This window comes from Manihot esculenta, chromosome 10, assembly GCF_001659605.2.
Source record: "Manihot esculenta cultivar AM560-2 chromosome 10, M.esculenta_v8, whole genome shotgun sequence".
Classification (NCBI taxonomy): domain Eukaryota; kingdom Viridiplantae; phylum Streptophyta; class Magnoliopsida; order Malpighiales; family Euphorbiaceae; genus Manihot; species Manihot esculenta.
The window spans coordinates 22,152,032-22,178,866 of record NC_035170.2 but is presented as its reverse complement, the minus strand read 5'-3'; the positions used below and the strand labels follow the sequence as shown (position 1 = coordinate 22,178,866).

Here is a 26,835-nt window from a genome sequence, read left to right as displayed (position 1 = left end):
CGGCCGCCGAAGGGAGGATTCGGCCGCCGAACCCTTGTGGAGGCAGTTTAGGCTGCCTAAGGTTGCGTCCGAAAGAATGGACTTTCGGCTCTGTCATGCACATTCGGCCGCCGAAGGTGCCGCCGAAGGTGCTCTGTCCAGCCTTCTTTTGCATGCGTTGAGTGATTGTTTTATGAGCTTTTAGAGGGGTTTTGGGAAATTGTTTAAGAGTTACTAAGAGTATGTTTGACACCTCAATCGAGTCCATTTGTGTAGGATTGGACCCGACAGTGCAGGGAGGTCGTCAGGATTAGCAGTTGCAGCGTCAGTCAGGTTTCTGCTTGAGGAGCAGAGGTGAGTAGAACTAAACTTAATCCTTTTATTAAAAAAACAGAATGCTTGTAGCATAGTTCATGCATCATGGATGCCATGATATGTATTAGGATGATTGCATTAGAATCACGAAGTTGGTGCATTGTCTTATTCAGTGATAGTGGGAATTGGACCAAGGCGACATCAATAGCCCTTAGAGGGAGTTTTGAGGTCATGTCTAATTCCAGATGATTGGACCCAGGCGACATCAATAGCCCGTCGAGGGAGTTTTGAGGTCATGTCCAATCAATGATGTGGAATGTATGAGTTGTGTTGCATTTTCATAAAGGATGTGCATGAATGAACTATTTTCAGTGTTTCTACTCACTGGGCTTTATAGCTCATCCCTTTCCCTTAATCCCAGTTTTGCAGGTACAGGGTTAGCTGGGAAGTCAAAAGCATCAGAGTGTTGGCTTCAGTATGTGTGTAATAGTGTAGTGTGGACATGATGTAATTAAAGAGATGTATTGAAAAGTGATGTAATACGTAGTCAGTTAATGGATAAATGAGTTAGCATGTGCTTTTGCCTATTGTCTAGTGTTTGTTTATCCCTTGTATTGTATATATGCATGTATCCAGTTTTACAGTTTCTTGATGAGAAATGAGTCAGACCAGATTTAATATATGTTGTGTTTCGAAAACCCAGTGAATGATAACTGTGAGGGAAGATAGGGCTTAAATCCCTTGACCCAAGACCAGTGCAAAGGAAATACCAGGTTTGATTCCTGTGATCCACAGAGTAGACCACTAGAGAAGACCAGGTTTGATTCCTGTGACTCTATGGTAGCCAAGTTAACTTATGATATGCTGACCCTTATAGAATGGGTTCTATGCTGCAGAGCGCATAGGGTATGGAGGTTACTTGGTAAAGCATCACTGGTGTGTTATAGATAGCCCGAGGGCTAGTTCAGATGAGAATATCTGAGCATTTTGGTTCATATGATTGGACCTACAGAGAGTGTTTTAAAGGTTAAGTCTGGTTGAGTTAAAGAAAAGTTTTAACAGTTAATAGTCCAGTCGGATCATGTATGGGATTTTAACAGGTACACAGAGTTCAGGATAGGCTTACTACGGGTCTAGGCGGCCTTAAGCCGATCTGGATCCTAGTGCCGAGCAGTTTGGGCCGGTACAGAGAAGGTATCGGTTTCCGGGCTGTTACACATGTGCTGCTCTGCGAGCTGCAAAATCTCTCCTAGAATTATAAAATTCATTGCCTCTCCTAGTCAAACCCATGTGGTGGAGGGTAGCCTCAGTATAGGGGGTGTACTCACTAGACAAAGGTAAGGCCGACTCGGTACCTGGGTCAACCCCTAGGGCTCGAAGAAGAAGAGTGAGATGACGGCCAAAGGGGAGACAACCTCGACTCAGCCTAAGGGAGTCTGCTATAGAGTGAATCATAATATGTGGCAGGTTAAGGGTTCGACCCTCTAGCAGACAAGATACTACAAACATGTCAGAGTAGGAGAGTGCAGTCCTATGACCCGATCTAGGGAGAATCTCATAGGTGACTATGTGGTGAACAACTTTAGGGAGAGTGTTGAGGTCACAGGCCTTAAGCCTAGAGGGCTCCTCACGATCTACGTCTCCTGAAATAATCCTAGTCTGGTGAAGGGAAGAGACCTCACCAGTGATCCACTTATGAGTGGTAGAGACAACAGCCCCAGAGTTGGAGACACCTAGATGCCGAGCAATGATGTCAGAAGTGAGGAAAACTCTCTGACCATTTACTAAGCTGACCAGGTGGGGGGGAGTGTGACGGGTAAAGGTGTGTAGGTTTGCATAGAACTCCCTAACAATCCTAGGATGGGTGTCTGATGGAGTGATAAGAAGGTGCTCCCAACCCTGAACAATGAATGGCTGTAAAAAACCATGAGAACGAAAGAGCTGAATACTGTTAGCATGAATGGTTCTCCCAGGATGAACAAACCTGAGAGAAAAAGGCTGAAAAGCAGGATCATGCTCTCTAACAACAGGAAACTCAAAGGGTGGAGAGGCAGGAGGGTCAGAGGAGGGGGACCTAGGAGCCTCAGACTGTCTACTGGATTGACCTCTAAAATATGGATGTCTACGGGCTGTGGTTTTTCTACCCATGTTACCCACACAACAGCTACAGAGGCAAATGAAAAAAAAAGAACTAACCATAAGCAGCAATACCACAAAACTCAGCCCATAATCAACACAAAATCTCAACCAGTAAGCATCACAGTCATGCATTGATATATAAAGTCCCAGCTAACAAGATAACCCAGCTAATCACAACAATAAGATAACCCAGCTACTCAGTTATTGCACCATGGCCATATTCAGAGCCAAGGCCATGTTCAAAACCTAGAGAAAAATTCTGATGCTCCATCATTTGCAAAAACATAAACAAGTATCTAAGACAAAACCAACCAACTCAATCCAGCTAACAAAATGCATTATAAAGAGACCAAAAAGAAATTTTATATGTATATATATATATATATATATACCCAGCTAACAGAGAGCAGCAAACAACACAAAAAAAAAAACAGTTTAAAAGATATATATATATACACAGTGATCAACAACCCAGCTAACGGTATGTACATTTTAACAGAGTAATCAAAAAAAATCAGGCAGTTTTATAAATATACAGCTATCAATAAAATAACCCAGCTATCAAGTTAACATAGAGCAATAAAACAACAAAAAAAAAATAACCAACAGATTATATATATATATATATATATATATCAACAAAACTTCAACAAAACACAACTCTAGATATCAGATCAACAGAAAATAATAAGCAAAAATAAAGAAAAATAGAGAGAGAAAACAGAACTTACCCAAAAGAGAAGAGTTCGAAAATGGGTTAATTTTTGGAGAAAAGGAAGTGTTTTTGTGAGTTTAGGAGAAGCAAAAGAGGGAAAAAAGAAATTTTTGAAGGAAAAAATGCTCAACAAAAGGCGATTTTGGGAGAGGGAGATGAAGGGACTTCGGGGAGAGAGAGAGCTTCGGCGAGAGGGAAAAGAGTCGCGTGGAGAAGATGATGAGCTGTCGCGGGGGTTTTTAAGGGACGCGCAGTTTCGGCGGCCGAACTAATATTCGGCGGCCGAACCTGGGCAGGTTTAGGAGGCCGAACTTAAACTTCGGCGGCCGAACTTCACAATGTTCGGCGGCCGAATAAAATGTTAGGCGGCCGAAAAAGAGAAAAGAAAAAGGCAGAAAATTTCCCGCTTTTCATATTGCCCTTGAAATTGAAGGTTAGGGGGCCGAAAGTGCCTCCGAACCTGGAATTTTTGGGCTTCCCTCCCCATTCTTGTTTTAAAAAATCAAACAATTTTGACATGCTTCAAAAAGATACACACAAAAAATATACTCAACAACCACCATCTAGCATTCCCAATTCCCTTTTAATGAAGTTAAATCTTTCTTCATTTAAAGGTTTAGTGAAAATATCAGCTAGTTGGTTGTTTGTATCCACAAACTCAAGAACAACATCACCATTTAACACATGATCACGAATGAAATGATGTCTAATGTCAATATGCTTAGTTCTAGAATGTTGAATGGGGTTCTTGGTTAGATTGATTGCACTTGTATTATCACATTTAATAGGAATGTGATCAAGAGATACTTCAAAGTCTCTCAATTGTTGTTTAATCCAAAGGACTTGACTACAACAAAGACCCGCCGCCACATATTCGGCTTCGGCGGTTGATAGTGCAACCGAATTTTGTTTCTTGCTACACCAAGAAACAAGAGATTGTCCTAGAAGTTGACAAGTACCCGAGGTACTCTTCCTATCAAGAATGCTTCCGGCAAAGTCGGCATCTGAGTAGGAACATAAACTAAAGGATGAACTTCTAGGATACCATAACCCCAAATGCAATGTGCCATGTAAATATCTAAGAATGCGTTTAACGGCATGCAAATGAGACTCTTTAGGACATGATTGAAAACGTGCACATAAACATACGGAAAACATGATATCCGGTCTAGATGCGGTGAGATACAAAAGGCTTCCGATCATACCTCTATAGAGCTTTTCATCAATAGGCTTACCCTTTTCATCCTTGTCAAGCTTAGTGTTTGTGCTCATTGGAGTTCTACTTGGCTTGCTATTCTCCATTCCAAACCTTTTGATTAGCTCCTTTGTGTATTTAGCTTGGTTGATGAAGATGCCATCCTTAGCTTGTTTGATTTGAAGCCCAAGGAAGAATTTGAGTTCTCCCATCATGTTCATCTCAAACTCGCTTTTCATAACTTTTGAAAACTCTTCACACAAACACACATTAGTAGCACCAAATATAATATCATCAACATATATTTGCACTACAAGGATGTCATTTCCATGATTTTTGACAAAAAGAGTTGTATCCACTTTGCCTTTTGAAAAACCATTTTGCAAAAGAAAATTACTTAGTCTTTCATACCAAGCTCTAGGAGCTTGTTTTAAACCATATAAAGTTTTAGACAATTTAAAAACATGATTTGGAAACTCATGATTTTCAAACCCCGGAGGTTGCTCAACATAAACCTCCTCCTCAATAAAACCATTTAAAAAGGCACTTTTCACATCCATTTGAAAGAGATTAAAATTCATGTATGATGCATATGCAAGCAAGATTCTAATGGCTTCTAATCTAGCTACGGGGGCAAAAGTTTCATCATAGTCTATGCCCTCCTCTTGGTTATAGCCTTTAGCTACCAACCTAGCTTTGTTTCTAATGATATTGCCATCTTCATCAAGCTTATTTCTAAACACCCATTTGGTGCCTATGGTGGGGTGATGTTTTGGTCTAGACACTAAGGTCCAAACCTTGTTCCTTTCAAATTGGTTGAGTTCTTCTTGCATAGCAAGAACCCAACTCTCATCACCAATAGCCTCATCTATAGATTTAGGCTCTATATGAGATATGAATGCAATATTATTACATACATGTCTAAGAGAGGATCTAGTAGTTACCCCTTGTGATGTATCACCAATTATTTGATCCTTGGGGTGATCCTTCTTGTAGGCCCAATCCTTTGGCAAGTCATGTTGGACTCCTTGACTTTGTGTAATTTGCATTTGTTGCTCTTGAAGTCCAACTTCATCTTCCTTTGCCTCTATTGAATCCTCCTTGGGTTGACTTTGATCTCCATGAGGTTGAGGATCTTCAATGGTCAATTCATCAAGGTTACCTACAAGATCATCATCACAAGATACCTCCTTTCTAGGAGCAAAAGGATTAGATTCATAAAAAACAACATGCATTGACTCTTCAACTATCAAGGTTCTTTTATTGAATACTCTATATGATTTACTAGATATAGAGTATCCTAAGAAGATACCTTCATCGGTTTTGGAGTCAAATTTGCCTAGATTATCCTTATTGTTTAATATGAAGCATTTACAACCAAAAACTCTAAAATAACTAACTCTAGGTTTCCTTCCATTCCAAAGCTCATAAGGAGTTTTATTTAAGAGAGGTCTAATTAAAACTCTATTTGAAACATAACAAGCCGTATTTATGGCTTCCGCCCAAAAATAAGTAGGTAAATTATACTCTCTTAACATAGTTCTCCCCATATCTAAAAGAGTTCTATTTTTTCTTTCAACAACACCATTTTGTTGGGGAGTCCTAGGAGATGAAAAATTATGAGTGATCCCTAACTTATTGCAAAAAGTTTCAAATTTTTCATTTTCAAATTCTCTACCATGATCACTCCTTATAGAGGAAATTTGAAAACCCTTTTCATTTTGAACTTTCTTTGTAAAACTTTTAAAAGCATCAAAACAATCATCCTTATGAGCAAGGAACACAACCCAAGTATACCTAGAGTAGTCATCAACTATAACAAACCCATAATGCATGCCACCAAGACTAGCTACTCTAGTTGGACCAAATAAATCCATATGCAAGAGTTGCAAAGGTCTAGAAGAGATTACCTTATTAATAGCTTTAAAGGAACTCTTAACTTGCTTACCCATTTGACATGCATCACATACTTTGTCCTTTTCATATTTGATCTTTGGAAGACCATCAACTAGCTCATCTTTGCTCAAATTTTTTAGGAGATCCATGCTAGCATGAGAAAGCCTTCTATGCCAAATCCAAGAGTTATCACTAATAGACACAAAGCACTTCATATCTAGGTTAGTCATAGCTTGTAAATCAATAAGATAAATATTTTCAACTCTTTCACCAACAAACAATATTTTGTTATCCGACATTCTAGAAACAAAACATGATTTTGGTTCAAAGATAACTCTACAACCTTTATCACATAATTGACTTACACTTAATAAATTATGCTTCAAACCATCAACTAAGAGAACTTTATCAAGAATAGGAGAGTTTTCCTTACCGACTTTACCTATGCCAACAATTTTACCTTTTCCATTGTCTCCAAAAGTCACTTGTCCACTTCCGTCTTTCTTTTCAAGAGAGATGAAGTGCCTTGAATTTACGGTCATGTGCCTTGAACATCCACTATCTAGATACCATTTGCTTTCAATTTTTGAGGATTTCAAGCACACCTAAAAGAAAGAATTCAAACACTTTTAGGTACCCAAATGTACTTGGGTCCTTGGGGGTTAGTCATTCCACTATCCAATTTCCATATGCTACCATATCCAAGATGCAATTTTCTAATAAAACACTTATAATTGGCATGACCAAACTTGCCACAATAGTGACAATGACCATTGAACCTTCTTACTCTAGGTCCATAGGTGAGTGAGTGTGTTTGAGTTCTCATGTGGCCACTTCTCCTTTGCTTATTAAAAGCATGTGAGCAAGAGATATGATTTGAGTGGTGATTTTGTGAACTAGAAGTGTGTGTTCTATAATGATCATTTCTCTTATATGCAAATTGCCTAGGTGTGTGTCTTATATGAGTGTTGTAACTAGTGGATTGGTGTACATGTGCATTCCTTGTAGGTGCATTCTTCATAGACATATCGCTACTAGAAACTTTAGGCACATTTCCATTTGAGCTAGAAACCTTAGGTTCATGTGAGTTGGTAGCTTTAACAAAAACGGTTTTAGAAAAATTTGCTTGAGTTGATTTATCATAACCAAGGCCATACTTGATGCTAGGAGACCTTTGAGAGTCTAAAATCTTATCAAGTTTGTCCTTGCCTTTTAAAAATTTTGAAAGAGAATTTTTCAACTCAAGGATTTCATTTTTCAAATTTTTATTTTCTAGTGAGAGCTCATCTAAGGATTTTTGTAAAGAATCATTTGAGGGTAAAGGTTCCTTAGGTGAGTTCTCACTTTCCTTTTTAAAGCTAGCTAACTCACATTTCAAAATTTTATTTTTCCTATGACTCTTTTCAAGCTCATCATTCATCAATTTTAAAGCACCTACAAGTTCATCATATGAAAACTCAACATCATCATCATTTAAAGTAAAGTCATCAAGAGTAGTTACCTCATCGGAGCTTTCCTCTAGAGCCATGAAGCACATGTTGGCAATTTCATCACCAACCTCCTCTTTTTCGGAATCACTTGACTCATCCCATGTTGCTTTGAAGGCCTTCTTCTTGAACTTCTTGATAGGCTTCTTCAACTTGGGACAATCCACTTTGTAGTGACCCGGCTTATTACATTCATAGCAAATGACTACTTCTTTTTTGCTTGATTCACCCTTTTCCTTTCTAAAATTCTTCCTTGGGATGAACCTTTTATTTTGGAGAAGCAACTTCCTTATTCTCCTAGTTACCAAAGCCAATTCTTCCTCACTTATCTCTTCTTCTTCCTCACTAGTATCTTCGGAGGCTACCCTTAGAGCAATGTTCTTTTTCATCTTGCTAGGTTCCTCCACTTGCTCTCTCTTTAGAGTCATCTCATAGTCAATGAGATTCCCCAAGAGTTCATCCAATTGCACTTTGGTCAAGTCTTTGGCATCCTTTAAGGAAGTTACCTTTGGTAGCCATTCTTTAGGTAGACATCTAAGGATTTTCTTCACCAACTCTTCATTTGTGAATGTCTTCCCAAGAGATTTCATCCCTCCAATGATCTCAATGAACCTATCATACATTTGGCTAATAGTTTCATTGGATTTCATCTTGAACAACTCATATTGATAGATGAGGGATTCCATCTTGTTTTCCTTGACTTGATTGGTACCTTCATGAGTGACAACCAAAGCATCCCAAATTTCCTTGGCGGTGGACTTCATGCATACTTTGTTGTACTCACTTCTACTAAGAGCACAAAACAAGATGTGAATGGCTTTGTCATTGAGGGCTACCCTTCTCTTCTCTAGCTCACTCCATTCACTCTTAGGTTTTTGCTCTTGGTTTCCATCAATGAATCTTGTGGGAAAGAAAGGCCCATTCTCTACAATGTCCCACAAATCAACTCCTTCCGATTTAAGGAAATAATACATTCTATTTTTCCAATATAGAAAGTCATTTCCATCAAAGAAAGGTGGTCTCACAACCGATTGACCTTCTTGAGAATTGAGGGCTGCCATTTGATCTTTACTCCAAGATAATTATATCTTCAAGAAAGGGAGACTTAGCTCTGATACCAATTGTAGGATCGAGCGCTTACCACCATGCCAAAAGCTTAAGCTATTAGCAGAGGTGCAACTCTAATTCCTTATAGCGTAGCAAGCCCAAGCGCCATGGTTCGAAGGGATCTGAGTAGGATGCTGGCCCACTTGGCCAACAATCCCCTCCCCAGTACCTGCTAGGATTCGAACCCATGACCTTGGCTCTGATACCAATTGTAGGATCGAGCGCTTACCACCATGCCAAAAGCTTAAGCTATTAGCAGAGGTGCAACTCTAATTCCTTATAGCGTAGCAAGCCCAAGCGCCATGGTTCGAAGGGATCTGAGCAGGATGCTGGCCCACTTGGCCAACACTTTTTACTTAAAAACATAAATTACATTAAAACATTTTATAAAAATATGGTTTCACCCTTCTAGAGGTTTCCGACGTCCGAGATCCCACCGGACGGTAGGGATTCCGATACCGGAGTCTAGCCGGGTATTACACGTGAGGTGTCTACAGAAGCTTCATCTATTCTTCTGGGTCCATCTTAGATGCCTTTTCCCGGGCCTTATATTGCCCGAGAGTAACCTACAATCTTTGGATATACTAAAGTACCTGCTTGTTGTTAAATTATTAAGGTCTGTTTCATTGACCACTAAGGGTGTGTTTTATCAGTTGTCTGGGACAAAGGAGATAATGACTCCCTTGTTGGTAGCAACATTAGTAGCGACTGTAAGGCTACCGACCATTTTGAGAGTGGGAAGAGAGAGAAGGAATGGAAAACTAGTCGTAATCCAACTGAATGAAGGGGATTCAATGGAGTTTTCTAGCAATAGAACCAACTGATGTAAGTAAGATTAGATTGATGATGTAGTCGAAATGGGACTATGCTATGATTGGCTGGAACCTGCAAGAGAGAAAATGTGAGGTGGTTACGCTCAAGTCAGTATCATGACAAGTAGAGAGAACACAACGAATTGCTTAGGACTTTAGTGTTAGAGAATAGTATACTTTTGCCTCTAGGATTGTTCTTCTTTTATACTGTGAGAGAATGAAGATAAATATAGTGTTTCCTGAAAATCCAGCGATGATGTGGCCGATTGCTTAGAACTTTAGTATTAGAGAATAACATATTTTTGTCTCTGGGATCGTTCTCCTTTTATACTGTGAAAGAATGAAGATAAATATAGTGTTTCTTGAAAATTCAATGATGATGTGGCCGGCTGTTCGATAATGGACATTGTTAGCTAATTAGGTTGGTAATTCCGCGATCTCTAGCGAAATAGGAATATGTCTGACAACGGTAATATTATGTCAAGACTCGGTCTATCCAAGAAAGTCGAGTCTTGATGATAGTCCGGGTATTAAAGTGTCTGAGTCTCCTTCTCCTATAGCGAAATCGTGTTTTCACTTGTCAAATCCTCGTCACGTGATCTTTATCTTGTAGTAATAACTTATAATTTATTTTGGACGAATTTCATATAACATCACTACTCCTGTAATATGAAATAGGATTGTGGATTTTTTTACTTTCTATTTTCAAAATGATTTTATTTTTGTATTTTTTTTTCCACTTAACTTGTTTGGCTTTACTTCTTATAGAGGGTAATTATAGCGGGTTAATTGAGATCATTCAATTTAAGTTTTTCCTAATTCGTTAATAAAAAAAATCACTTTAAATATTAAAAAAAAGTTTTTAAAAAGTTATTAAAAAGTTATTTTTATTGTTTTAAGTTAAAACTTATCTTAATTTTAAAATTATATTTTAAACCCTTAAGCTAATATATTTAAGAATGTATTTTTTTTCAATAACAATAATTATAATCTATAATATATGTCGGTGAAGGGAATTTACTTAAAAATCCTTATAGATTTATTTATATGATTGTTTTAATTATATTGATAAATTCAAAATAATATCTGAAAGATATTATTTTAATTTAAAAAGTTATCCTGATTTTAATATGATATATTAAAAAATTAATTAATAAATTATTATTTTTCAAAAAAAATCTATAATTTAAAATAGATAAAAAAAATAAATTTGTTTTATAAAAAAATACTAAAATTCTCATAATAATAGTATCAATTCGATACAATTCTCGAGAAATTTTGTAGCTGTACTAAGGTTTTTGTTAATTCATTTAATTTAAATATGAAATTTAAGCATTATAATATAGAAACATTTATTAATTAATTTTTAATTTTGAAAATTACACATTTTTAAAGTTTAAATCATCTGGTCAATTCATGCCTTTAAGATTTTTAAGTTAATTATGGTATCTTTAACACAAAATAAATAAGAAAATTTTCTCCCTAAGTTTTGATTTTCAACATGTTCATTTAGATATTTAACTCCAAATTTCTGATTGATTTCTATAACTAATCGTGCAAAAATTCAGATCTAAATTTTGAAGATGGCTTGTTTCCTTTTAAAGTCTTTCTACTAATAATGTGTGAGACATAAATTTAAATAATCGAAACGATTCAATCTTATCCTTTTTATTTTTATTTTAAATCATTTCTATAAATATTAAATTAATGATAAAAGATTATTATTTTAATAATAATGATAATTAAAGTTCACACAAGAATTTTAATAATAAATATAACTAAAATAAATATCATAAGTTTAATAATAAACATAAAAAACATAAATCACGACCTCACTATTTATTTAAGAATTCATGAGAAAAAAAATTTAATATAAAACAAAGTTCTCAATAAAGTGTTGTTACACAACTCTATTATTGTTATAATCATTCTATATAGTAAATGCTATCAAGACTGCTATGATCCATTCTCTATTTTCTGATTTTTTTTTCTTGAATTTAAATTAATTTTGTGATTCGCAAAATACCTCAAATGGTTAGTTGATTTTTCTATGATAAAGTCACTATGATCAATTCCCATAGTATGGTTACAAAGAATACAACTTGCCAAAGCCACATCAACTTGAGTTTCATAAGATCAATGTAGTTTTGAATCTATTGCACAAAATCTTTTCTTTAGAATTCCAAATCACCTTTCAATAGTTGTTTATAGTGAATAGTATGGTATGCTAAATAATTCCTTTTTATTTTCAAGTGGATGATCAGTGAATTCTTTCAAATGATATCCAACACCACGATATGAAGATATTATTCCATTTCAAATACCATAATTAGCATCACCAAGAAAATATTTCTCTATAAATTAAAAATTATGAAAAGTTTTACTAAGTATAATATATATAATATATTTGATACATATATTATAATCTTAAAATTTCTACTGCTTATATCTTCAAAAATTTTAAGTCCTCCCGGCATTGACAATGCATCAGTTAACACACGAAAATAATGTGTAATTCCTTTTCCACCGGCTAAAATATTTATAAATTTTAAATTAAAACTTATTGCAGCTAAAATATTTTGTGTTGTTCCATCTTTTCGATCTCGGAATTTTCCTTGAATTTCAAGTGTAACATTTGCTAGCACATGAGTTCCATCTATTGCTCCAATACAATTCTAAATTAATAATTGATGACCGCTTGGCCTTTGATACTCAAGTTGCATTCGAGCCTACATTGGAAGGTCATGCTGTAATGCAATCAAAACCCAATACGCAGATATGTCCTCTAGCACGTAGCCCAGGCCACGCTCGGGCAGGCCGAGCAGAGCAGTGCTCAAATCCAATGGAGAGGGATCCAGCTCAAATGACTTGATGAGTCAGTGGGAGAACAGACCCCTACACATCCAAGATCATGACAACTCGGGTACCGGAGAGAATTAAATAGTCGTCTGACGATGAAGAAAGAAAAGGGCAATACGTCCATACGTACAACTCTGAGTGATAACGACATGTGGTACTATGGCAGGGTGGCGGTTACACATCACTTGAAGACAAAAGGAAAAAAGATAAAGGAAGATAGAGAGGTCATTCAAAAGGGAACTTACACACACATATCATAATCCTACCTTTTATTAGATCTCAGCTTATAATAATGAAAAGTAATATAAAATATTTTAATATATAAGAAGATGATATTAAAAAGAAAAAAAAATAACAAAAACATTATTACCTTAAAATAAGATAAAATATTTAGTTATTGAGTGAAATTGTCTGGATCTTTAATAAGATACTTGTACAATCCTATAATTGTTTTCAATACAATTCTAAAATATCAATCAATAGTTTCAACAGATCTATAATATACTCTTACAATTATACGATTGCAATCGTACGAAATCTAGTATTGTGTCCAACAATTTTTTTTTTTTTTTGAAATAGGGGTCGGGGGAATCGAACCTTAAACCTCTCAAGGTTACAAGGATGCACTTTCCACCAGACTAAGTCTCGGAGTGCTGTGTCCAACAATTTTTAAAAAGATCATTATTTATTCTTTAATACACATATTTATAGTTATAGTTGACCATAAAAATATGGTATCTAGTAAGGAGATCACAAAAATTATTAAATGCAAGAGGTATGATTCGAAGTTGCTCAACACAGTGTTTATCACACCTCGATGTAATAAATGCATATAGTATATATATGAGGCTCTCTAGGTATATTGGATCTTTTTTCTTTATATATTTTTCAATAATTGCAGCACTAGTCAATACAATAGATATAGCTACATCCATATAAGCAATAGGAGCATATTTATCATCTATCTACAAAGAAAAAAATATATAAATAAAATTTAAATATGATTTTAAAAAGGAAATAATTTCTTTATAAAAATCACTAATAAAAAAAAGTCTACTTAGCGGTTGATAAGTCTATTATACTTTAGTCGCCAAAAACCACTGCAAATGTTATAAAGTCATTAATTTTAGTTATAGATCTCTAAGAGAAATTGTACCATCATATAGACCTAATAAAATGACATTATACCATAATGATTTTAAAGATAATAATAATAATAAAAATAAAAATAAGAATAAGAATAAGAAAAGATAATTTTAATAATGAATGCAAGTACTATACCAGGGATCACTCTCTACAAGAATCTTTGCAAAATATCGTTTGTTGCTTGGTTGCCATCACTCTTCATAAACCACAAAACACAGCTCTAGCTACTTTGGACACATGCAAAATCAAAATGAGACATGTATGGATGACATACATCTTTTTGCTGATTTGTTTCTAGATTTGGGTATGCAAATTTCATCATCAAAGGCACCTCACGTAAACAAAGAGACCGTGCCTGTTTCAAGCTTATTTATATACCTATCTACTAAAATCACTTCAGCCATGCTTCTCTTGTAGTAGCATGAAAAAAAAAAAAAAGCATCGCAATCACTCTCCAACTACGAGCATTCTACTGCAAGACAGAGTTAAGTAGAAAATATTGAGGACACCAACGATTTGAACACCAAAGTGCTTGCCTCCACATCTAGAGGACCATTATAGTTCTAGTAGCAATAATAAATTGCAATGGATGTAAAGCTATTTGTTATATCAAGTTCATAATATCATCATCTTTCAATAATCCAATACTTTTTATCTGTTATCTGTTGAGAATATTTTAATTTTTTTAATCATTAATGAATTAACTAATTAATAAATTTTGTAAAATTATAAATATTTTAATATATTTTTCAAATTAAAAAATTAATTAATGAGTATTAGGAGGACTAAATATTAATTTTTCTTAATTTAAAAAGTGGAGGTCATTAATTGAAGGGAGGGGTGCAACAACATAAGTTCTCATCCATCTTAGTGCTCTTTTGCATGGTGTAAATGAGGCAGGAGATTTGGGGTATGGGAAGGTAATCGTTGAAGTTGATTCTCAGGTAATGCTGGATTTGCTTTTGAGAGGGAGTGACAGTGAGAATTTTCGTTTTTGCAATTTCCTTTTGCCGTGTAGACATCTGATGCGTCGGCCATCGCAGCTTCGATTCCAACATCGTTACAAGTAGGCATAGAGCGCTACTGACTTGCTTGTTCACCTTGCTTCTTTATTCATCCATTGGATTGCATAGGTTAACAACTCCTCCAAGAGATTAGGCAGAGGTTGTTAGCTGGGATATGGAGGCGGTGGCTACTCCATGGCTGGTTCCTGTTTTGCAGTCGTTTTGTCTTAGGGTTGTATCCCTCTCCCTCCCTCTCTCTCTCTCTATATATATATAGATATATTTATACATTACTTGCTGGGTGTATACTTCGAACCTTCGACTCAATTTTTATTTTTTTTACAAATTTACACTGAGTTCAATGCGACACTGACTTTGACCTCACAGGCCCGCAGCACATGCATAGACAAACACCATAAATGCAATTCTCTACACTCAGTTTTGGGACAACCACACCCTCTGCTATGGCTGCTCTGGTACAGCGATTAACAAGTGCATCCACATGTTTTGGTCTCTTAACATGGCTTCTTTTTGCAAATGTAGCCTTTTCCGGCCAAATTGTGAAGCAGCTTCCGGGTTTTGATGGTGAACTTCCATTTAAACTTGAAACTGGGTAATGGGTATATGCTATATTTTTCTTTTGGACATTATTGAAATAATTGCTTACATTTGTGTGTTGATGAGCTTGTAATTGCGTTTTGAAGGTACATAAATGTTGGTGATTCTGAGCTTTTTTACTATTTCATTGAATCTCAAGGGGATCCAGAGAGGGACCCTCTATTCCTCTGGCTAACTGGTGGACCTGGTTGTTCTTCCTTCAGCGGATTAATCTTGGAAATCGGTACTCAAATCTAGAACGACTGTCTTTGACTATGTTTACTCTTCACTCTTTTCATTGCTTGTTTCCTGTCCTCATCTCCGAACTTCTGATTACAACAGTTTTATCTATTATAAGACAAGGGTTTTAATATTATTCGATTATATTACTTGATTTGGTGATAATATAAGGTAGATCAGAATTACAAACTCGTTAGCTAAGGTTTGTAGTTAACTTATGCATCTCGTATACTGATGTTTTATCATTTTATCATAAGTTCGGAAGAACATTGATGATGGCATCATTATGAAAAGAAAAAAGAACAGTTTCTTTGGGAATTTGTAAGTGTGAGCTGAACGAGATTGAACGAGTGAAAGGCATGAGTGTTAACTGTTAAGGATACATAGAGTATTGCATCAAGGTTTTGGATTAGATATGTTGTGGATCTCAGTTTTCATAAAGCTGAAAAAAAAAAATTGTTTAAGCGTTTTGGATTCTTACCTTAGATCTACTAAAAGTGGTATTAGATCCAATAGTTTGTTAGGGATGAGAGTGAGCCAGGACACTCCCGTTAGGCTGGTAAAATAGAAACTTCAGACGCATGAATGACAGTGGCATCATTTTCTTTTTCTAGACTCATTGAGAAGGATTCTCTCAATCAGTGTGGACTCCCCATATTTCTAACATATTTGTTCAATATTTTTGAGTAGGTCCATTGGAGTTTGACGTAGACAACTACAAGGCAGGCTTGCCAGAATTGAAGTACTACAAATATGCATGGACAAAAGTAGTATTAATGTGCTCCTATTTCAGCCTTCTACAGTTCTTCCCTTATTGTTTTGGTGGAGAAATTTAATTGGTGAATGCTCATAATTCTTCAGGCGGCCAGCTTTATATTTTTGGATGCACCAGTTGGCTCTGGTTTCTCTTATGCTAGGACTCCAGAAGGATGGAATATGTCAGACTCAGAATATGCAGAGCAATCCTATCAATTCCTCAAGAAGGTAAGAAAAGTTCAAAAGGGATTATTTGATTTTGTCAGCCTAAATGATAAAGTTCCCAACTTATGTTAACTGCAGTGGTTGTTCGAACATCCTCAGTATCTGAAACTTCAGCTCTTTATAGGTGGTGATTCTTACTCGGGCATTCCTGTTCCGCTGATCACTAAAAAAGTCATAGACGGTAAAATTTCATATGTGAGCTTATGTTAATATTCTGCCTGGCCAAGATTGAGTTATATTAATTAATTGCTTTGCAGGCAATGAAGCAAGGGTTCATCCGCATTTGAATCTTCAAGTACATGATCTATTATTATTATTATGTCTTGTATTTAGTTTAGGGTAATATAATATTAGTTCTCTTCAGGGATATATTGTAGGGAACCCACTTACTGATTCAATTATAGACGGAAATTCAAGAATAGTCCTTGCGCACAGGTTGTCATTTATTTCAGATGAACTCTATGAGGTAGGACAATGAACTCTTCCTTTCATATACTTATCAATCTTATGAACATTTTCATAATGCTAGTTGTGGAAAATTTTAATTTGATAATTTGGTTTATGCTTTTCTAGAAACTTAAAACGAGTTGCAATGAGATGTATGTGGATGTAGATCCATCCAACTCGGAGTGTTTATCAGCTCTTGCATATTATCAAGTGGTAATTACTAGTTAGAGGATCAATATAACAGTTGCTTCTTATTGCTCCTCTTCTTTTCTCAAACTAATTTTCCATTAGTTCTCTTTGTACAGAGGTTGATTTATATTTTCTATGTTCTCAGTGTGTAAAAGATATAAATAGCAAACAAGTTTTGGAACCTAACTGTTTATCCTGGAAAGCAAACGCAGAAGCTGGTCGAAGATCTGTAAAAGAAAACCCGTCAAATTTCACCCATCCATCACCCCCAAGAATTTCCAAATTTCAGTGTCAAGTAAATTGCTTCACCTCAATTTCTTTCATAACTTCTCTACCTTTGCTAGTAATCGGCTTCTTTATGCAGAATTTTGTTTATATGCTGCTCTACTTGTGGGCAAATGATCCTACAGTCCAAGATGCGTTACATGTTCAAAAGGTTTGCAAACTGTCAGGGTATTGAATATATAGTGCTTTAGTTTGAAACAATTAATGTTGCTGAAGATGTTAATTCTGATGTGGTAATAATAGGGAATGATATCAGAATGGGTGAGGTGCAACAGGAGTTTATCATACAAAGCAGATGTTCGAAGTGTCGTTGATGTTCATCAGTATCTCAGTACTAAAGGCCTGCAACTTCTTGTTGAGACGTAACGAATCGAATACTTTTACTGTCACATTTCTTGCATTTCTTAGAAATTATATAACACAACCATGGTATGTTCAAGAATTTTATTATAAGCATCGGTCATGGTGAGTCTAATGTAAATTACATTATAGTCAATGATTATAATGTATATATTGTAGTTACAGTATTGAAATCGCTTGTAAATTAATGAATGATCATCATATACTCCAAGTTTTTTTTTTTTTTCAAATACATCATAAATTTATCGCCAGCGACCCACTTATATTGATTTTCTCTTGATACAGTGGTGATCATGACATGATTGTTCCCCATATTGGAACTGAAAAATGGATAGTGTCTCTGAATTTGACGATTGCAGATGACTGGCGACCATGGTTTATTGATGGCCAAGTTGCAGGGTAGGTGATTGTACTGAAGACCTTGTGAACTTACTTTGATCAATAAAACTGAAACCCCTTATATGACTTGATCAATATGCAGATACACAAGAAAGTATGCAGAACATGGATTTCAATTGACATTTGCAACTGTAAAGGCAAGTAGATAATTTTTTTTAAAAAAATTAATTTTCTAATTTATATTTTTGTATTGCGCCATTTGTTATGCATATGTCAGCAATCACAGAGAAGTGACATGAGTTCTAATGTCTTTTAAATCTAGGGTGGGGGTCACCCAGCACCAGAGTTCAACCGAAGAGAATGCTATGAGATGTTTCAAAGGTGGATTCATTATTATCCTCTCTAGACATTTTGTAATTGAGATTTAAACTCTGTTTACTAATGGAAAATATGATATTTTCCATATTTTATAAGAAAATAACTTATTTTCCTTTGTTGCTTTGTAATTTAAAAAGTAAAGCTATTAACAAATTTATATATAATAGAATTAATAAGATTTTTATAGTCCATAAACTAATTTTATTTTTCAAAAAAGGAAGTTATTTTTTCTTAAAAATAATTTAATTTTCTTCTGTCTAGAAAAATACCGTGTGAGCTTCCAACAATATGGAAAATATTTTTCATGCAGGAAAATGCAAGGGAAATCTTTGTAATTGTGTATTATGATCTAAATTTCCAGACATCTCTCTCATGCATTTCTCTAAAATATCAACTTGTTACTTATTCAGTAGCACCTTTATATCACCAAGTTCCAAGAAATCAAATTTCTCACTTCCGGGGGCACATCCTATTGAATATTCTTGCCACTTTGTAAACCAACTCCTCATGGAATAATCAAATTCCATGCAACAACTCGCTTGTTATTACTCCAAGTTCCATTGAGGCATTTCGTCGAACATGTTCTATGCTTCGTAATCGATCATGGAATTGAGATTTTTAAGGCAATTAGATGAATGGGTTTAAGATAGATAGCAATTTGGAGAAACCAACCATGAATTATTGCCATATACTGTGAAGTTTGTTGTTATGTGCTGTTGCTACTGCCAGCTTGGTAAGCAAGGAGCTTCAACTTAATTTTCAACCAGTGTGTTTATATTAAACTCATTCATAAAAGAGAATGAAAATCAAACAAACTTGAAATCTAATCCAAATTTAAAGACACCTATCACAAATTGATGGGTAGCCGAGTGAACACATGTATGTGATTTAGGTAAAAGCAACAACTGTGGATCCATGAAGAAAGTTTGGTACCATACAAAATACCGGGTTGTTATGGTCAATTTGTCACATGTCTACTAACTATTTAATTCAATTAGTAAGTTTTTTTTTTTTTTAATCTTTAGAAGACCAACGTTGGTAGAAACATGAACAGAAATAATATAGATTTTAGTAGGATCAGAATTTGGTTCAAATTGAAAAAATTAATCAAATTAAATTAATTTAAAAATTTGATTCGAATTTTTATTTATTTTGGTTTGATTCGATTTTTAATTTTAAAAATTTCAGTTATTTTAATTTGATTCAATTTTAATAAAAAAAATCAAAAAAATTAAATCGAACTGATATAGTGATAATAATATATTATTTTTAATAATATGGAGAAATTAAATCATATCAAAATTAAAATATTTTAATTAAATTTTAAAATATTAAAAATAACGGATAAAAAATAAAAAATTTATTAAAAATTGAAACCGAACAAATCAAATCGAATCAGACCGGTTCGGTTCGGTTCGATTTCTGATCAAAATCGGTTCGGTTTGATTTTCATAAATACTAAAATTTTAAATTTTAATTTATTTGGTTCGATTCGATTCGGTTTAAAACCGAACCGAGAATGCTCACCCGTGCTCAAATTAATGTCATCATGTATAATATACAAATTCTAAAATTAAAAGTCAAATATTAAAAATTAAAAATATGATGAGAGTTTTTGATAATGTTGAAGAATGTAAATAGTCAAACTTATATTAAGTGCACAGCAATCCTAAATTACTGATTTAATTGATAATTTCTGTATAAGTAATGGAGCTGTCTGAATATATATGGGGAGAAAGTGAGAGAAGTCTATACTCTCATCTCACTGCAATGGCTTCTCAACTTGTGCAGCTATTAGCAAACAAATCTTTCATGTCTTGTGGACATGTAAACTGGCGGAGTTACTGTTGGAGATTGCTTCTTCTCATGGCTTTCTTACCAAATGTTACCCTTTCCGGCCGAATTGTCGAGTACCTGCCTGGTTTTGACGGTGAACTTCCGTTTAAACTTGAAACTGGGTATTATTTGATTATCCTTTTTAGAATTGTATTGTGTCCAATGAATCGGTTGCTCCTGTGTATTGATTTTGATTCGAGTTTCTTTTTTTTTTTTTTTTTCTTGAAGGTATACAAGTGTTGGTGATTCTGAGCTGTTCTACTATTTCATTGAATCACAAGGTGATCCTCAAAAAGACCCTATTTTTCTCTGGTTAACTGGTGGACCTGGTTGTTCTTCTTTCAGTGGTATAATCTATGAAATCGGTACTTCTCTTCTCTTCTCTTCTCTTCTCTTCATTATAATGGAATTGCTCATTTAGAAAGTAGAAAGCACAAACATAGAGCAAAAAATTTGAACCCCATTTTGCATTCATTTTTCAATCTTTTTCAAGCAGGTCCAATGGAGTTTGACATAAACAACTACAAGGGAGGCTTGCCAAAATTGAAGTATTACCCATATGCATGGACAAGGGTAATGTATATTTAAGGGAAAATTACTATTTAGTCTCTATATTTTCATGAAACTAACTACTTAATCCCTCTGCTTCTAAAAACACATTTGTTATTTCTGTTTTTCTCTTAGTACATAACTATTTAGTCTCTCCAATCATGTAAGCCATTAGTAATATGTGAAATAAAAAATACAACTAAATGGTCTCTACGATTTCAAAATTACAACCATTTCATTTTACAGGAAGGACTAGATAGTTAACACACTTAAAGAAAATAGGGGCTAACTAATGTGTTCTTGAAAATAGATGGACCAAGTAGTTAATTTTACAAAATCACGTGGACGAAATAGCGTTTTACTAAACAAAAAGGACTAAACAGTAATTTTTCCTATATGTAAATACTCACTCAGCCCTTCTTATTCATTTATTCTCTTATTGTTTTCCTGAACATATGTAATTAATGAATGCTCATAATTCTTCAGACAGCCAGCTTTATTTTTTTAGATGCACCAGTTGGCACAGGTTTTTCTTATTCTACTACTCCACAAGGATGGCCTACCTCAGACTCAGAATCAGCAGAGCAGTCTTATCAATTCCTCAGAAAGGTTAGCCAAATTTAATGGAAAAAAATGAATGAATAAAGGTTATTTAAAATTCCATAATCAAAATGGGATGTTCTTAGAAATGTGCAACACAGGAGTTCACAATTTGTTCATCAATATCCCAATTGAAGTTCCCTAGTTATGTTGCAGTGGTTGCTAGAACACCCACAATATTTGCTAGTTCAGCTTTTTATTGGTGGTGATTCTTACTCTGGCCTCATTGTTCCATTGATCACTCAGAAAGTGGTAGAGGGTATGCTTTCATGTGTGAACTTGAAATTTAATAAACTCTCTGGAAATTTTTGCTTGTATACTTGTATTCTGGCTTGCCAAGCTTACCTGTGTAACTACTTTGCAGCTAATGAAGCAATGGTCAACCCATATTTGAATCTCAAGGTGCACTTGTTTGAAATCTACAAGTTTCTTTTACAGTTTCCAGGAAATTAAGGTAAGAATGTGAATTCCAGGATAATCTTCTTTGAAAATGTTTCCAGGGTTTTCTGCTTGGGAGCCCAACTACAGATCAAATTCTGAATGCAAATTCAAAAATAATATTTGCTCACAGGATGGCTCTAATTTCAGATCAACTATATGAGGTAGGTGATGTGATCTAATCTCCAGGATGTTCCAAGATGTTCTCAAGAATAAAAATTTCAGAAAAAATTTTCACTGAAGTGATTGTTTATTGCTATGATTTATGCTTTTGCAGAAACTTAAAATGAGTTGCAACGAGTCCTATGTTGATGTAGATCCATCCAACACAGCATGTGTAGCTGCACTTGGAGCTTATGAAATCGTAAACACAGGATCATTATTTTGATTTTTTTTTTTCTTTTCTTTACTTGGTTGGTAATAAATATCAAGGCCTCTGCATTTGCAGTGTATAAAAGATTTATATGCCAATGATATCTTGGAACCCAGTTGTGTCTTTGCATCCGAAAGTGAAAATCCACCAACTGGTCAAAGATCTGCAAAAGAAAATCCCACAAATTTCATCCTTTCACCACCAAGAATTCCTGACTTGTGGTGTCGAGTAAATTACCCCCTCTTTATACTCTGCACTTTCTTGCATATTTCTGTAGCTTTGCAAGTAATCACCTGTCTATATTCCTTCTTTTCGCAGAATTTTAATTATGTTCTGTCCTATGTGTGGGCAAATAATCCCCAAGTCCAGGATGCGTTGCACGTTCGAAAGGTTTCATGACTTCGAAGAGAAGTGATTATGATTTTTCATTTCTTAGGTTTAAAGTAATGATGCTGAGATTCTCAGTCTGTTTCATAACAGGGAACCGTATCGACATGGCAAAGGTGCAACCTGACCTTATCATACACAGAAGATGTTCGAAGTGTTATTGATGTTCATCGTTATCTCAGTAGCAAGAGCTTGGAACTTCTAGTTCAAACGTAATGAACCAAACTCTCACTGTAGAGCGTAGTTCAAAATCTACTCACTGATATAGATTTCATTTCTTTTGCTGCAGTGGAGATCATGACATGGTTGTTCCATTTGTAGCAACTCAAACATGGATAACATCTCTGAATTTGACAATTTCTGATGAGTGGCGACCGTGGTTCGTTGATGGGCAAGTTGCAGGGTAAGCAATCACTTAGAATTCTGTCCACTTTTGTCAATGAATAAGGATAATCACCCAACTCAGAATGCCACTTGATATGAATGTAGATACACAAGCAAGTATGTGAATTACTGGCAGGACGGAACTTTTTATCTGACATATGCAACTGTTAAGGCAAGTAGATTGATCATGTTTCAATATTAAGTATGAAAGCTAAGTCAGAGCAGTAGTCTAATGAGTTCTTTCTTGTGCCTTGTATAGGGTGCGGGTCACACAGCACCAGAGTACTATCGGAGAGAATGCTATGAACTGTTTCAGAGGTGGATTCATTACTATCCTCTGTAGATGAGACTCGGATTTAATTATTAGTTGCTCTTATTGGGATTATTTTCTTGATAAATAATCTTTGAATGTGTAATAATAAGAAGATTATAATAAAAAAATCTTTATAATCTGTCCCAAATTCTACACATTAGATCCCAAGAATAGGGATTGAAATAACAGGAAAAGAGATGTCACAGAACAGCAAATTACCTCAACGCAGTGCCCAGCACAATTCTATATAATTTTCTTGATTATAATAACAGCAATCAGAGTGGCGCAGCGGAAGCGTGGTGGGCCCATAACCCACAGGTCCCTGGATCGAAACCAGGCTCTGATAAAGAGAGGCTTCCATTTTTTTTCATCCAAATGTTTTCTATTTTAAGACTAATCAATATAATCTGAGATGAAATTATTATAACAATCAGAGACTGGTATATGACTTTTAACATTTTTCACAGGATTTTGAAATTTAAAAAAAAATATATTATTTAATCCTAAAATTTTATTAGTATTAATAAGTTGATTTTTTGATTTTAAAAAATATATTAAAATATTTTTATATAATTAAATCGTTAATAATCAATTCTGATGACCCCTGAGTTCACCTCATCCCGTCTAGGACTAGGCTCATGAAAATAGCCCACTGCTCAGAGATTCTCAAGCCATTCACGCCAATTGGGTCCAGTCCACTAAGTCTCATGACCAGGTTCATCCGGCTCCCCTCATCAGGCCGGCCACGCCACCTCTACTCCTTAGGCCGATTCCATTTAGGCCCTGCTCTATCCTCACTCTCCGGCCCAGCCCAGAACTCGAAAGAGGATCCGTCCACCCATCTTGTAGACCTGCCTACCCTAGCCTGGAGAGGATCAGAGGCCGTTATGCATGGGGCAGAGATTTGATTCCTTCGTACGTCCGTATCAGCGTGGCAGGAACAGGTGGTCTACTGATATTCGTTCTATCGGCACGTCACTGGCGGACAAAAGGAAACCTATAAAATGAGAAATGCTCTCTTCTAGGTTTAAGCTTTTTCTAAGTTTTACAAAACCCATTGTAAAAACCCTATTTTTCTGGATCTCAGGTCATCAAACTCCTTCGATTTGTTTTTTAAGAAATAAATAAGGAGAAAAAAAAATTTACACTCTCCAATCCAAATATTAGTAATACAAATATTTATATATGTCCAATTCTTTTATAAAATATTATTACAAAGATTAATCACGATAAAAATTTAATATCTCACTCACTACAACAGAACCTATATAATAAAATTCCATTTACAAAAATTTTAAAAATTTTTTTATTTTTTTAAATTTAAAACTTAAATCCAAACACAAATCAACCATTCCAATAACATCATCTTCGTATCAAATCAAATTTATAAAACTGAATAAATTTAAAATATATTCAAAAACCAAAATCAAATGTTAAATCCTAACAAAAAATCAAACAATGCAGGCTTCATATTGATATTGATATGTAGTTAGTAAATATAGATGAGATAGCAGAAGCTGATGTTTGTCTCATTCACAAATTTAACCAATCACCATTAGCTTCATTTTAAATTCGTCTGTATTAAATCATCTCTGAATCAACCTGTTGGCCTTCAGAGGACCTTCAGATTTTACCCGGCTTTTAACCTGTTGGCCTTCCTCCACGATTTTTACAATTCTATTTGTTTCTTTGACTAAAAATTAATAATTAATCAAAGTGGCGCAGCGGAAGCGTGGTGGGCCCATAACCCACAGGTCCCTGGATCGAAACCAGGCTTTGATATGTAAGTGTGATTTTTTATTTTTTTTTTTTCATATTGATTTTTATAGAACTTGTACATCTCAGCTCCTGCGTCTTTGCTTTTATTGTGAAATTATCATTAATTCCGACATTTTATTACAATATTTTATTAATAGGAAATTTTTTTAAATTGTTTCATTGTAAATTTAAGATAAAAATATACATATTATATCTTAATTAAAAATTTAGATAAAACTTTTCTTTATTATAATCTTATGGATTAGGGTTTATTTCTTTTCCTTCCTAGATCTTAGATTTTTAGCCTAATATGCTAAAAATTTATCATTGTTTTAGTAAATAATAATAATTATAATAATAAAATTATTTCAAATACTAAAATCAATAATGTCAAATTCTCTTTCAATACAATAATGTGATGGTTCTAATATATCCGACTTTATGAAATATTCTCACATGTCTTATAATATAATATTTATATCCATAATAATGCGACAAATTAATATAATTTATCAACAAATAATTTTCTAGTTATTAAAATTATTCTTAATTGCAAAAATAAAAAAGAGGAAATTAAACAATTATTTAATGTTATTTTGCTTATCATATTGCTATTATTTTTCAGTCTTTCTAAATACTATCCTTTTATATATATATATGGACGCTGCGTCTCACCATTCTAAGATGAGGTCGGGTTCAAAAAGGCAGTATTGACTCAAAATTCATAAAGCCACCTCGGCAGATCGGTTCAACACCTACAGCCTTGACTCAGACTCACAGAGCAAGTCGGGTTACTCACAAGCCCAGTTCAGTAGAAAAAAGTTCAGTCTGGTGACGTGACATAATAAAAGACAGCAGATCCAGTCACTTTGCATTTCTGCCTGCATGCGTGTTGAAACTGCATCGTTTTAAATTAAATGTATATGCATATGTTTGAAACTGTGTCGTTTCTTTTATTTCTCCTTCCATTGTAATAGGGCTGTAATTGGCACGAGATGTGCATGTGTAGTTGTCTGAGTACATAAGGAAGCAGGATGCTTCTGGATCTCTCTGTAACGTCATTTTATTTCTGAAATAAGAATTCAAAAGTTTTTTTTCTCTCTCTTTCGCACATGGTATCAGAGCCTAGTTTCGGCTCACGACGGCGCGTCAATCATTGTATGAGTGAGATCTAGAGGCTTGCTGAGAGATCTGATGGCGACGGAGCGAGGGAACAGTAGCAAGGAACAGAAGGCAACGGGTGCACCGGAAAGACCACAAGGCGTGACCCAAGGAATGGGAGATCCTTTGAGTCTCCAAACTTCTGATCATCCAGGTATGAGTCTTGTCTCAGCCCCTCTTATAGGATCAAACTTCAGATCATGGACCAGAGCGATTAAAATCGCCCTGGGTGCCAAGATGAAACTAGGGTTTGTCGAAGGAACAATTTCGGCACCTAGTAAAGAATCTGAGGGTTACGAACAGTGGAAGAGATGTGACTTCATGGTCACATCCTGGATCCTTAACTCCATCTCCAAGGAACTGGTGGATGGTTTTATATACACTGCTTCAGCCAGAGATCTCTGGTTAGAAATATGTGAAAGGTTTGGAGAATGCAATGGCCCTATGATATATGAATTGCACAGAAAAATTTCTCTTATGTCTCAAGAGAATGCTCCTGTTGCTGTCTACTTTACTAAGCTAAAGAGACTTTGGGATGAGTTAGGATGTATGGAGACCCTCCCTAC

General features: G+C 35.0%; 2 protein-coding genes and 2 non-coding genes across 7 annotated transcripts; all 4 read left to right on the top strand.

The window, feature by feature from the left end:
• Positions 1–14,520: 14,520 nt before the first annotated feature.
• LOC110624149 (serine carboxypeptidase-like 17) lies at positions 14,521–18,585 on the top strand. Of its 4 annotated transcripts, none has more exons than XM_021769267.2 (15): positions 14,521–14,594; positions 14,669–14,886; positions 15,042–15,267; positions 15,359–15,495; positions 16,182–16,258; positions 16,353–16,475; positions 16,551–16,653; positions 16,730–16,767; positions 16,837–16,938; positions 17,046–17,132; positions 17,254–17,544; positions 17,637–17,755; positions 18,039–18,152; positions 18,235–18,289; positions 18,415–18,585. In XM_021769267.2, exons 3-15 carry the CDS (start codon positions 15,074–15,076, stop codon positions 18,496–18,498), a joined length of 1,524 nt encoding a protein of 507 aa, XP_021624959.1. In that variant the 5' UTR covers positions 14,521–14,594; positions 14,669–14,886; positions 15,042–15,073; the 3' UTR covers positions 18,499–18,585. The 4 variants fall into 4 exon arrangements, with proteins under 4 accessions (XP_021624959.1, XP_021624958.1, XP_021624961.1 ...); XM_021769269.2 differs by having other exon boundaries at positions 14,548–14,886; positions 17,254–17,403; positions 17,473–17,544; XM_021769266.2 differs by having other exon boundaries at positions 14,541–14,886.
• Positions 18,586–20,162: 1,577 nt separating this feature from the next.
• LOC110624528 (serine carboxypeptidase-like 18) lies at positions 20,163–23,489 on the top strand. Its single transcript, XM_021769724.2, has 14 exons — positions 20,163–20,428; positions 20,535–20,671; positions 20,803–20,879; positions 21,342–21,464; positions 21,612–21,714; positions 21,820–21,857; positions 21,956–22,057; positions 22,171–22,257; positions 22,342–22,494; positions 22,585–22,656; positions 22,747–22,865; positions 22,943–23,056; positions 23,143–23,209; positions 23,297–23,489. Exons 1-14 carry the CDS (start codon positions 20,178–20,180, stop codon positions 23,378–23,380), a joined length of 1,527 nt encoding a protein of 508 aa, XP_021625416.1. The 5' UTR covers positions 20,163–20,177; the 3' UTR covers positions 23,381–23,489.
• Positions 23,490–23,624: 135 nt separating this feature from the next.
• TRNAM-CAU lies at positions 23,625–23,696 on the top strand. The gene has a single exon. It is a non-coding gene; the product is annotated as a tRNA-Met (tRNA).
• Positions 23,697–25,060: 1,364 nt separating this feature from the next.
• Positions 25,061–25,132, top strand: TRNAM-CAU. The gene has a single exon. It is a non-coding gene; the product is annotated as a tRNA-Met (tRNA).
• Positions 25,133–26,835: the final 1,703 nt, after the last annotated feature.

Excerpts from the sequence above, each read along its gene's own strand:
- LOC110624149 (XM_021769267.2), top strand. The coding sequence starts at position 15,074 with ATGCAATTCTCTACACTCAGTTTTGGGACAACCACACCCTCTGCTATG. Across the intron at positions 16,654-16,729 it reads CACTAAAAAAGTCATAGACG|GCAATGAAGCAAGGGTTCAT; the intron begins GTAAAATTTCAT and ends ATTGCTTTGCAG. Across the intron at positions 18,290-18,414 it reads TGACATTTGCAACTGTAAAG|GGTGGGGGTCACCCAGCACC; the intron begins GCAAGTAGATAA and ends TTTTAAATCTAG.
- LOC110624528 (XM_021769724.2), top strand. The coding sequence starts at position 20,178 with ATGGAGCTGTCTGAATATATATGGGGAGAAAGTGAGAGAAGTCTATAC. Across the intron at positions 21,715-21,819 it reads CACTCAGAAAGTGGTAGAGG|CTAATGAAGCAATGGTCAAC; the intron begins GTATGCTTTCAT and ends ACTACTTTGCAG. Across the intron at positions 22,258-22,341 it reads CACTTGGAGCTTATGAAATC|TGTATAAAAGATTTATATGC; the intron begins GTAAACACAGGA and ends CTGCATTTGCAG.